This window comes from Sander vitreus, chromosome 9 (assembly GCF_031162955.1).
Source record: "Sander vitreus isolate 19-12246 chromosome 9, sanVit1, whole genome shotgun sequence".
NCBI lineage: Eukaryota > Metazoa > Chordata > Actinopteri > Perciformes > Percidae > Sander > Sander vitreus.
Genome location: NC_135863.1, coordinates 29494037 through 29506828, shown reverse-complemented (window position 1 = coordinate 29506828; position 12792 = coordinate 29494037). Strand labels below are relative to the sequence as shown.

Below are 12792 nucleotides of genomic sequence, written 5' to 3'. Positions count from 1 at the left end.
AGATAATTTAGATTTGTAGAATGTAAACATCAAAATAATTGACCATCTTCTTGACCCTTCTGTCTGTGCAGGTCTTCGTGGTCTGATGCTAGCAGTGATGCTAGCTGCTCTGATGTCATCTCTGACATCCATCTTTAACAGCAGCTCCACTCTGTTCACACTGGATCTATACCACAGAGCCCGGCCTGCAGCCTCAGAGACGGAGCTCATGATAGTGGGACGGTAGGGCTCCAAATACTGATACATATTGGAAAAAGGCACCTTGATGAAAATTTGGGACTACCAACCTTTTTCATGTTGATGGTGAAGTCGTTGCATTTAATCAGTAGGCCTTCTGTGACATCATCAGCCGGCGCAGGGCGGGGGTCATCACTCCTTAACCCCCAGGAACTTTGTTTGAAAAGTTCAGCAGCCTCATTCTAAATGTTAAAGCATTTATAGATGGACATCCAAGTCAAAGTATCAATGATGGTCAATGATGAATTAGAATGGCTGATCAGCAGTTGAAACTGCTAACTCGCTGGGTGCTGTTTGGTAGTTTATGATGCTTTTCCCTAATTTCTACTTGACAATTTCAGTATGCAATATGTAAAATGTAATTGCTAGTTGTTGTGACAGCAACAATAACTTCATTCTACAACATTAAACTGCAGATTGTGCATCCAGCGGGTATGGTTATGGCATTAATGTCAGCTGTCTGCCACGACAGACAGTTAGTGGTACTATACTGAAGGCCTTTCCTTCACACCGGTTCAGGCTTCTGTGCACACAGATGCTTATGATGATGCTCATGTGAACATCAGTCGCGTCTGGAGCAGGTATCGCTGCCGCCGCGGCTCACCCACAGCCACGACAGACCATTCGCTAATAACAGGATTTATTCCGACTGCTCACGTCAACAGGCGTGTTGGAGACGGACGCATTGAAAACCGTTCACACAGCTCCACAAAACAATGTGAATGACTAAAAACGTCCCTCAGGTTTGTTCTTTCTGATCCCGCCCCGTGCCCGGGAGCGCCAACACAGCCTGGCCACGGAATTACCCAAAGTGCGTGTTGGCACACTCCCGATGCACTTGACAGCGATCTGGCCGGGCTGCTGGGTTCACAGGGAAAAGGCTGCGGGGTCGTCTTGTGCATACAGGGTAGATCATTAGAAAAACTGCATAGCAGCATAACTCTGGCATTATAGCATGTGAGCCTGGAGGCAGTGGCGTTTTTTTTTTTTCGCGGTTATGTGTCAGTTAAACTTTTCATCTCCAATCCTGTCCTGAGTTGAAAGAGAGCCTACTTTACGGCTTTAGTATCGAGTTGATAGGCGTGTGTGTTCGTGTCGGCCGTCTGAAATGCAAAACATTTTTGACTACTTTTTTTAAAGGGCGTGCGCCCGTGAGCATTCAATAGGGGAGCAGATTTCATACAAAAACATCATTGATGATTTTGCATCAAGGAAGGCCAGAAAGGTCAGGTTTTAGTTTTAGTTAGTGTTTTCTGTTCTTAGTGCAATAGTGTAACAGTTAGATTCTCTTTAGTGTGTTTTCACATTTGTGTGATGAAGGATTTGTGCCATTTAGAATACGCCTATTTATTCTATATTTTATTTGTATATTATTCTTAATATTTTATATTATTGTTGCTCTCTGCTGTTACAATTTTTATATATCTGATTGTATATATTTTTGGCACATTTATTTATATACATATATATATTATAACAACATAAGTGAAAGAGAAAATTATATTTTTCAATTGCACAAATCTTTTATTAGAACATTTGAAAAACACACTTAAGAGAATCCAGTTATTTAACTATTGCAATTACAGGAAACACACTTTTTAAGTTGCACAATCTCCACCTCCAACATTTTCAAAAGACAATGAACACAATTCTGCACAAAATATGACAGTATAAGTTATCAGAACTTAAAATAATATGTGGTGGGGGGCGCTTGAAGGGTGTCTCGCCCTGGGTGTAATTCAATGTAGAACCGCGCCGGAGGCCCTATGTGGGCTAATCACTAGAATTTCAATGACATTGGATTGTGTATTTCTGAATTTATGATAAGTAAAACAGTTTTCCTGTCTGATCCAGGCATCTTTCCATCCTTCCTAAATCCCCAACTCAGTCTGAAGACAAACTGTTGTGTCTTTCAGATGTCATTTGTAACGACTTAGTATCTCACCCAAAGCTGACATAATACTTTTTGGTGTATTTTTTCAGGGTGTTCATCCTCATCTTGGTCTGTGTTAGTCTGTTGTGGATTCCCGTCATCCAAACAGCCAATAGTGGACAGCTGTTTGATTACATCCAGTCAGTGACCAGCTTTCTAGCTCCGCCCATTACCGCTGTTTTCCTGATGGCTATCTTCTGGCCACGTGCCAACGAGCAGGTAGTTCTCTCTCACACACACACACACACACACACACACACACACACACACACACACACACACACACACACACACATAGTGCGTGTCACTATCTTTGTGGGGACCTGTCATTGACATAATGCATTCCCTAGCCCCTTACCCTAACCTTAACCATCACAACTAAATGCCTAACCATAACCTAATTCTAACCCTAATCCTAAAACCAAGTCTTAACCCTCAAACAGCCCTTTAAAGTTGTGGGGTCCAGCATTTTGGCCCCACAAAGCTGTCGGGACCCCACAAGTATACTGGACTCCTGGTTTTTGGACCCCACGAATATAGTTAAACAAGCCCACACACACACACACACACACACACACACACACACACACACACACACACACACACACACACACACACACACACACACACACACACACACACACACACACACACACACACACACACAGGAGAGTGCATGTTTCTTTACACTGATGAATGTCCAAAGTGGCAAAACGTTCCTTATACCAAATGATCAGAAGGTTTGCAGTGGACATGGCTTTGCTTAGCGTGTGTTACTGAAAAGCAGAAATCTACTCAATGTTTCTTCCACTTCCCTAACTGTGTCCTTACTATTTACATGATCTAGCGGCATAAGAAACATGCAGGAGAAAACACAAGTTGTTGTGGTCTCCACGCCGCTGTAGCCCCAGCGTGTGGTTAGATGTTTGAGGAGGCGCACGTCAGCTGCGCCATCAGCTGCTAACATACAACTAGGTTAGGTTAGGTTAGGTTACTTTATTGGTACCCGTAGGTAAACTAGGTTTACAGTCTAAGAGGCAGGACATCCTTAAAACTTTGTAGACCACCACATAACATGCAACACACAAAACATTAAAACATATAAAAACACTATAAATCAGGCTGAGTAAAGGTATTGAAACTAGATTTTTACATTGGGAACCTCTACAATAACCTGACGCCCCAGATGGTGTGTTGCAGCCCAGTCTCATGGCAGTTCGTGAAATGGTCACGTTATTGAATCTATTGATTCGTGTACTGAACACGTTAATGGCGTTATTTTTGTGTGGTGAGCACGAATTTTAAAGTAATGTATTTCAATGGGAAGCTTATTTTGTGATCACAGAACGATTACGGTAACAAGTAGTATTGATAAGGTGAAAATCCGCGTAGGGAGGTTGGTCGGGGTGGTGGATGGGTCAAACAACACAGGACTTTCACCCCGGAAACCGGGGATTGCGTCCCGCGTGTTGCAGTTCCTTTCCCTGTTCTTCTTTTCCTAACCACAACTGTCCCGTTGTTGTGGCCGGCGTGTGGCGTTTCATGTCCCCGTTGTTGCGTGCCACAGAGACCGCGGATCGTGTCCCTGCTCCCGGGGATCGCGTCCCGTGTGTGGCGGTCCATCCCGTTGTTGACGCCGGCGTGTGGCGTTTCATTTCCCCGTTGTGGCGTTTCATTACCCCGTTGTGGCGTCCCCCAGAGCAGCCCAGTGTCATGGCAGTTCATGAAATGGTCACGTTCGAAAATCGTGACCTGAACATAAAATAAACGACAAAATCGTTAATACCATTTCACGAACGAGACCGGGTTGTGTGTTAACACAGAACCATGTGTGAAGCCGGCATTGGAAACTGTTAACGGCAGCACTTTCAAAAAAACACCTGGCAGGTGATTGGGTGAGCCCGGCATTGTTGTTTTGAACGAGTCGCGGCCGTCACACACACCTACACCATCCTGTCCGTAGCTCCTCACCGGACACTGACTGGTTCGGTGAGCTCGTAGTTCAGACACAAATGCATTGGTTGAAGCCTAGCCTCGCGTTACCAGACCTTCCTCCGCAGCGCTGCGGAGGAAAGCCTAGCTAGTCCACACAGCATTCCGGAAAATAGCCTCAGGAAGGATCTTGTTTTGGTGGAACATGTGTATGTTCAAAAGTAGTTTTAGTCGTGCAACAGAAAACTCAGATTGGACAGATAGTCTAGCTAGCTGTCTGGATTTACCCTGCAGAGATCTGAGGAGCAGTTAACCATAGTCCTCAGAAATCCACCGGACGCCAACACAAAGAAAGAGGAAGGTGACGGACGTCCGGCCGAAAAGAAGGACATCTGGCGGAATTTCCGGCGGCACCGGAGCAATCCCGGAAGTGGAACGTCGTTGATATAGACTAGTTGAAGCCTGACAAGATGGATTTTGGTGTGATATGCTATCCTTGTGAGAATCCAACTGCCATGCAAAGTAGCCTCTACAAGACAGGGCCACCAGATTAAACATGCAGAACCTTAAGACCCTTTTCTCTTCAGTGTTGGCTTTGTTTGCCAGTTCCATATAACTGCATTTCATTTCATGTGTGTGTGTGTGTGTGTGTGTGTGTTTCTCAGGGTGCATTCTGGGGTCTGATGAGTGGCCTGCTGGTGGGACTGATCCGCATGGTTCTGGAGTTCTCCTATACATCTCCCTCCTGTGGTCAGCCAGACCAGCGGCCTGCTGTCCTGGCCGACGTCCACTACCTGTACTTTGCTCTCATCCTGCTGGCGCTCACCTGCCTGGTCATTGCTGCTGTCAGCCTGGCCACTGCCCCGATACCGGCTCAACATGTAAGGAGCATGCCATACATTCATCAACACTTTCTGCAGTCACGCCCAAGCTGCTGACCCAGGGTCATTCAAAAGCTATGACACAGCGTGGGCGCCCGGATAGCCCAGCTGGTAGAGCAGGCGCCCATATATAGAGGTTTACTCCCCAACACAGCGGGCCCGGGTTCAACTGCAGCCCTTTGCTGGATGTCATTCCCCCTCTCTCTACCCTTTCATTTCTTCAGCTGTCCTGTCAATAAAGACCTAAAAATGCCCCAAAAAATAATCTTACAAAAAAGCTATGACACAATGGTATTCAAAAGCTGTGACCCAGCGTCATTTACTTTGTGACCTCAGTGAAGGGAGCCTCCTCCCAGCTAACATCTGTCTGCTCTTCTCATTAACAATCACAACATCTGCTGGCTGAGCTGTGAGGCTTGAACATCACTGTTACTGTTGCTGTACAGTTTCATTACTGAGTATTCTCACAGCATGATATTCATGTTGGATAACTGAATGCCGAGGTTCAGCTGTAGCACAAACACCATGAAGAAAATGAGCAGTCTGAGATCTCAATGCACTGCAAATTAAGAAAATAAATTAAGAAAATCTTCAACTTTTTTGACACATGCGCTGCAAATACAGAAAACAACAGGGGACACTAAAAAGTGATGCACACAAGCTGGAACACTTGTTGCCATGGTTTTTTGACTTATGACGTTATTGAAGTGTTGGAAATGAGCTAAAATGGAATTATGTTTTATTTATTTATTTTTTTAAACATTATGACTCATGATTCTGATGTTATTGCAGATGTTAACCTAGCGTTAGCCTTTCGCTTCTTATTTACCTGCCATTTCAAATAATCTGATGAAATACACACAATGGGTTCATGTTATGTTAGCTGGCTAAAGTTACTTCCAGAACTGTCAACAAATATGGTTCAAGAATGAAAATACTTTAAAACAAGTCAAAATCAGTTGCAATTTGACGGCAGGAATAATATTTTGAAAGGTATACCGAGCCTTTCTGTGAGGAAGGAACTGATTAGCAAATGAAGTGCCAGGTTTAATGTTATTCCTGGTAGTTTATAACCTGCTGATCCCTGTACACACTGATCACTTGGGTTAGGGTTTAGGGGTTATGGCGGATTTCCATCAACTGCGGATCGGCTACGCTGCGCGTCAGCTACGTGACGGCTGTGGCCATGACTGACAGCTGAAGTCACTAGGACCCACGAGATCTCACAAATTCACGTATGATCGCGCAATATGACAGGATGTAGTTTCTATAAACAGAACCACAAAACCAACAACGGTTTGTTTCCATTCCGACTTCAGGCCTGTCTCGGCCCATTATGACGTTTTCAAGGTGTAGTGCAGGGAAATATGATCCGCTGTGAGCACGGTGTATTTTATTTTGAAAATTAACCGGCTGCTTTATTTTGTTTCTGTGCTCGACTTCCTGTCCTGCACTAGCTGCCGTGTGCTGAATTGCTGCAGAGCTCTCCAGCGTCCGGCAAAAATTGAAGCTCTGCGTATCTGCTCCGGAGGGCTGCAGACCGCCAGAGCTGGGATGCAATCGGAACGCAGCTGTTCCGCAGTCAGTGGAAATACACACATTGAGTTTAATGGAAACCTAATGACTGCGCCGCCGTTCCGGAGTGGATCCGCAGCCGTTCCGCAGTTGGTGGAAATTGGGGGTTAGGGTTAGCCTAACCCTAATCCGGGTATTTGGTATGTGGAAAAGCCCTTTCCCACTGTAGGAATGTAACGTTGTTTTCCACCTGTGCGGGGACGAGTTCCTGAAACTAAACCGCAACACTAAAATATTAGCACGCCTTTATGAAGGATTTAAGGTGCTCATATCATGCTCATTTTCAGGTTTATAATTGTATTTAGAGGTTATATCAGAACAGGTTTACATGGTTTAATTTTCAAAAAACACCATATTTTTGTTGTACTGCACGTTGCTGCAGCTCCTCTTTTCACCCTGTGTGTTGAGCTCTCTGTTTTAGCTACAGAGTGAGACATCACACTTCTGTTCCATCTTTGTTGGGAGTCGCACATGCTCAGTACCTAGGTGAGGACTACTAGCCAGTCAGAAGCAGAGTATGAGGGCGTGCCACGCTAGCAGCTAGGCGAGCATTACAACGTGTGTTACAAAGTGACGCACGTTCGTCACGGAAGTAAAGGCTGGACTACAATAGAGCTGTTTGGATCAGTTTGTGAACAGTGTTTTCTGTTGGAGATGGTAAGGCCCTTTGGGGTGGACTTTGGGCTTTTTCACTTTGTAAACCTATAACGTGCACAAAAAAAGATATATAACACAATAAAGGAAAGGGGAAAAGCCAAAAAGCATAATATGAGCACTTTAATACTGTTGTGTGTTCAGGGACTGGGGGCAGTGCTATAGATTGTAATTGATCAAGCTAATACTACAAAGACGAAATAGAACACACCCATGGTCCTGTGTCTCTCAAGGCCACCTTTTCTTGTGCTGTTTGGAAGGCAAGAGAAGAAGGCAGTGATGGGACACAACAAGTGGGCGCTGTTACTACTTTGTCTTGGTGTTTTAAATAAATCTGAGTCCGTACAGCTACAGAGATCCAGAGCCCTGCTGGGGCCCCCAGTCCCTGAACAAAGAGTATTAAATCCTTCATAAAGGTGTGCTTGATATTTCAGTGCTGCCGTTTAGTTTCAGCACAGGTGGAGAACAAAGTTACGTTCCTACAGTGGGAAAGGGCTAGTGCCCATTCCAATGTGAACCTGTGCTGCATGTCTTTGATTAGAAGGTAGACCGTGATGAGCAGCGACAGTTTGACAGCTTTCTCTGCTCTCTCCTGTGCAGCTGCACCGGCTGACCTGGTGGTCCAGACACAGCCAAGAGCCTCGGATTGACCTCACGGGTCCCCAGATGACCTCTGACCCCAGCCCGGACTCCGAGCGGGGGCCAGAGTCGTGGTGGCGGAGCGCTGCTTTGCGGCTCTGCTGTCTGAGCGGCCCGAGCGGCCCGAGCTCTAGTTTTGTGAGTCCAGAGGCGGAGAGCAGCGAGCTGAACTCTCTGGCGGAGCAGCCGCTCTGGAGACGCGTGTGCAACGTCAACGCCCTGCTGCTGCTGGCCGCTAACGTCTTCCTCTGGGGATACTTCGCCTGATTCATGGTCAGTAAGGTTACACTGGTGGACTGGACTGGCATTTTGTCCATTTTGGTTCAATGAAATTAAACAAAACGTCCAGTGGCTAAACCAATCTGCTGCTGTGCTGGACCTTCAACTCAACAACAGTTGTTCATTTACAGGAGTCTCATCAGGAAATACTATAATATAAATAATATGCAATGATCATTGCACTCACACACACACACACACACACACACACACACACACACACACACACAATCCGTATTGTGCTCATGATCAAAGTAATCAGATCTTTTGGCCTGATTGTTGGCTTCTGTCTGATTCAAAGTTAATCAGGAATGATGCACAAAGAAAGTGGTCCATATGTCCATTCCCAGATATCTATGGACTAATGATTCCATAATGATTCAGAAATATACTGTGGTTATGTTCAACTTACCTATTTAATACATAGCTGTCGATACAGTTAGTCGGGGACTGTTCATTAATGATTTGTCAGTCATCAGGTTGTTCCTGATTTCTTGCTCACTTTGCCTTCGTACTGAATTGTAAATTTCTACTGGATGAATATGAACAATAACATGGTTTTATTGGAGTTGCCACTGATGCTGGACTGCCTATTAAATCTGATTAGGGAGTACATTAAAATCCCCAAACAACAGAGCCACTGTGTCTGCCAAACTCAATCTATTCAACAGCATGGTGGATGCTAGAAAAGCTCTTCTCTCTGAGATGTAGCTCAGTAATATTGATTACTCTCAGATATACAGTAAGATACTAATAGTATCTGGATACAAGGGAAATATTCTAAAATGTACCGAGACGATGTTGAGAAACGTGTTGCTTTTACAGTATGCTCTCTTCAAGTTAACCACAGAGCTTAAAGTTCTCCACCGCGGGGCCATTTGAGAGCTGAAAATAGATCATTATTTGTCTATGGAAAATATACTTATTTTTTTAAACTGTCACGTATACATAATGTATTTTGTATTATTACAGTAGACATATGAATGAAAACCTTTGTGGTGCAGTCAGTGTCAGATCAGTAACGCACATGACTTTGCCTCTTTGGAAAAGCGCTGCAATAAATAGCTATTGGTTTAGTTTTCATATCACCGTCGCAATCTTTTGGACTGAATTGGCAATCGTTTGACTACAGTACGCCTATCATGCCACATAACTTACGCTGTTTAGAGACAAACGGAGGAACGACGATGAGTTTCAAACATCGCTGTATTGGATATGCTTTATGGCTTTAAACGTTATGCTTGAATACAATTACCAGACTAGGTTCCCTAGGTTTATTTTATCTTCATTTATTCAGGCAAGGTTCTCTGAGAGTGCCAATGGTCCCACAGCCTTATGTTAGGGTTAGGGTTAGATTCCATCTGTAGTCCATTGCTACTGGATAATAGGTTGGGTGTAATTGGCTACCAAATAGGGGGAAAGGGGGATGAAATGTGATACAAATCTTTGAAAAAGGACACGTGGGAACATAGGGTCTAATTTTGAAAAAAATCTCAGAAATATGGGAACATAGGGCTGTGGGAACATAGGCATGCTCCCGTAACGCTAACACCGCTAAGTGTAGTTAGCTGTGACGTGAAATGTAGCAAAGTACTTGTGATGCTAAAGTTTTTTTTTCTTCTAAATACTCAAAAACAACCTTTTCACAGTACAAGGTTGTTGTAAAGTGAGTGGTTACTTCCAGCCCTGCTGTTAACAAATGGAATGTCACGGTGTCATGAGCACTGGAAAAGAAATGAGACAAACATCAGCTCAGTTTCAAGAATATGGCAATGAAATGTTTATTTTGTCTTCTGTTGACAACAAAAAGAAACTTTACAAAGTAACAATTCAACACCAGACTCAAAGTGTTTTATACTGTTAGCAGAGACTGCAGAAACCTGGGGGGAGGGTGCGGAGGGGGTGCTACATCAACATGTTCACAGGTTTGGCTCAGCTTCTTCAACACTGACTCATGTGGAACACAACTCGGTGATCAGATGATCAGGACATAGTATCATAGAACATCGGTTACAGCTCGCTGTTGATAGGACTTCATATGACTGTGTGTGTGTGTGTGTGTGTGTGTGTGTGTGTGGGGGGGGGGTTCCGCTTTTGTTCAGCAAATACACAATGAGTAGCCAAAATAAGGCGTTTACAACACCAACTTATTAAGAACTGTGAGCCACAAATAATCTGATAATAATATATCAGCTGGTTTGTTTTGACTGACCTTGGACAAAAACTAAATTCTTAGCACAAAGTCAACTTACTGGACATTTTCTGGGCTTTCAGTCGCAGATGGGGTTAGTTCAGTTGTATGAAGGTTCAGCTCTTAGTTAGAGCCTGACTAATACTGGAATGTGAGGCAGATACTGATATCTATATTGGATTATTATAAAACCTTGATAACACATGGCGAGACATTAACTTGTCAGCACAAACGATGTAAAGGCAACACTGTGTCTAAAGAAACTCAAAACATTTTGGGACAACTTGTTCTTGGATTCTCACCAAAAAGGTCCGCTGGTAGCTTGTTCTGGAGCTTTCAACTGTAGGACATGATCCTCCTCAGCAGTTGACGTTTGCAAAATGTACGGTACTTTTAAACTTTTAGTATTTTTAAAGACTCGCGTTAGCTGAAAGCTCGAGACAGAAAGCTACTAATGGACCGTGTGGTGCAAAGTTTATAATAATATCTTTGGCATTTTGTCTGAACCCAGTTCTTGGTGGCTGCCATATACAGCCAGACCATCTGCAATATATCGATATCTGACGATTATCAGCTCTACTCTCATCTTTATGTTGTAAATGGAGATTCCATTCACAGATGGAGGCCACATCAATTTCAGTGTGCACACCTCGTGATAAATATTTTATATAGAGATTCTTAAAGAATTGGGACCAGATATATTGAGCAGGACATTTTGCAGTCCATTAATAAACTTGTCACCGCCATCTGGTGGACAAATTATGCAGCAGGAATACTGTTTCTGAATGATTTGAAGCATATACTGTATACTCAGGCATTTCTATCTACCAGCAATACTATAAGCTGATCCATCGGTACATATCGATTCATCAGACAGGTCTTAATTATGAACACTTTTGAGAGTCAAAGAAAAAAACTAAACATTTTCATACAATGTCATCATAATGAAAGTAATGTAAAACATGTCCCATCAGCAACATGGTGCCTGCAGCGCTGTTCACAAAAGCAAAGCCGCCGTGTCGTCATGCACGTGGAAACTAAATGGAATTACATTACTTTGTCCACAAATGGATTCGTAGGCCAGGCCATGCAGATTGGAGGCTGTAAAAGAAGTGGCAGGGTGCCGTTGGCTTCAGCAAGTTGTGATTGAACTTGATGATGGAAGGATATGTGCTTGTGTTCGTTTCTTTTGGAGGACAGTTGGTTTGGTTGGTATGGGTTTCCCTTGCAGCTCAGGCTGCGTGCAGACCGGCAGAGCTTTTGTTGAACAGGAACCACCGGCAGTCACAGAGGATTATTACACATGATGTCAAGAAGCCATCAACACCAGCAGATCTGCTGGATTCTTATCATGAACATATTTCACACTCAGACTTGACGTAACATGATCAATACGAAGGGGACAGAACAGTGACTATTCAAGAAAACAAGATTTGTAATCTCTGCATTTAGAATGTAAAGTGAAAAGAACTCAAGGCACAAATAAATACTGCAGAATGGAATACAATGGGGAACACAGCATCTGCACGCTGTCAGATTTCAGATAGTCAGGGTTGCAGGGAAAGGTGGAGTCCACCTGGGCTCACACTGGGGCCCACTGACCCGACACCCAACACTCATCAGAGCCAAGAACCAAACACAAACTATTTAACAACCAATCCGAGACCCAGAGATTATTTCCCAGTTCAGCACTTGTCATCTGGACCAAACGAGATACTAAGCAGAAAATCCATGCGAGTAATGGAATGTAGCCTGATGTGAAGTGCTACATGCTGACTACTTTGTCCCACCATCTGCTAACACCGCTACCTGCTGGGAAACGCTCTTCTTAATTACTCCACTCTGAATTAGACAGAGAGAGGGAATTAAAGCACAAGGTGTCAAAGAAACCTGCGAGTCACTTTGTGAAATTCAACACTTTGTGATGGAGACATGTTTAATGAGATGAAGTGAGCAGCTGTTGCTCAGGAATACCAGAGTGATAGAGAAAGACATTACTATCTCTATGGCTCTGAGTAATACTCCTCTTCCTGCTACAGTCAAGTCACCTGGAAACAGGGCTCATCATGTGGTACTGAGCGAAGAAAGGCGTAACACCAACACTGTTCTCCAGACAGGAAACGGCACGGCCTCAGAGCCACGTCTTACCAGTGTTAAAGGGGCGCTATGCAGTTTTGGCAATTTCTTCGCTGTTTTCTCGCTTTTTGCTCGCAGGTTTCTCTATAGAGCTCCACCTACAGCTTCGGAATAGATATTTGGCAACACTGTTGTAAAAACATGTTGGCGACTCTCCCCCCCCCCTCCCATCTTCTCCCTCTGGCCACGTGCATTTGTTTTCAAAGAAGCCGGCGAACGCACGGAGCCACGTCCACTGAGGTAGACTGCTAGTAAGCCCGTAACAGTCGGTTCCTGTATGTGTGCAGTGCCGTGAAGCAATCCGTTACATCGCGAGACCTGATATCACGCGATAC

General features: G+C 44.1%; 1 protein-coding gene across 1 annotated transcript in view; it reads left to right on the top strand.

Annotated features, from left to right (window-relative positions):
* Positions 1-8281, top strand: part of slc5a9 (solute carrier family 5 member 9) — a 13819-nt gene extending 5538 nt beyond the window's left edge. The window contains exons 10-13 of the mRNA XM_078258200.1: positions 72-222; positions 2221-2389; positions 4768-4983; positions 7813-8281. Coding sequence (XP_078114326.1) covers positions 72-222; positions 2221-2389; positions 4768-4983; positions 7813-8118 — 842 coding nt within the window. The 3' untranslated portion in view covers positions 8119-8281. The remainder of the gene's footprint in view (positions 1-71; positions 223-2220; positions 2390-4767; positions 4984-7812) is intronic.
* Positions 8282-12792: the final 4511 nt, after the last annotated feature.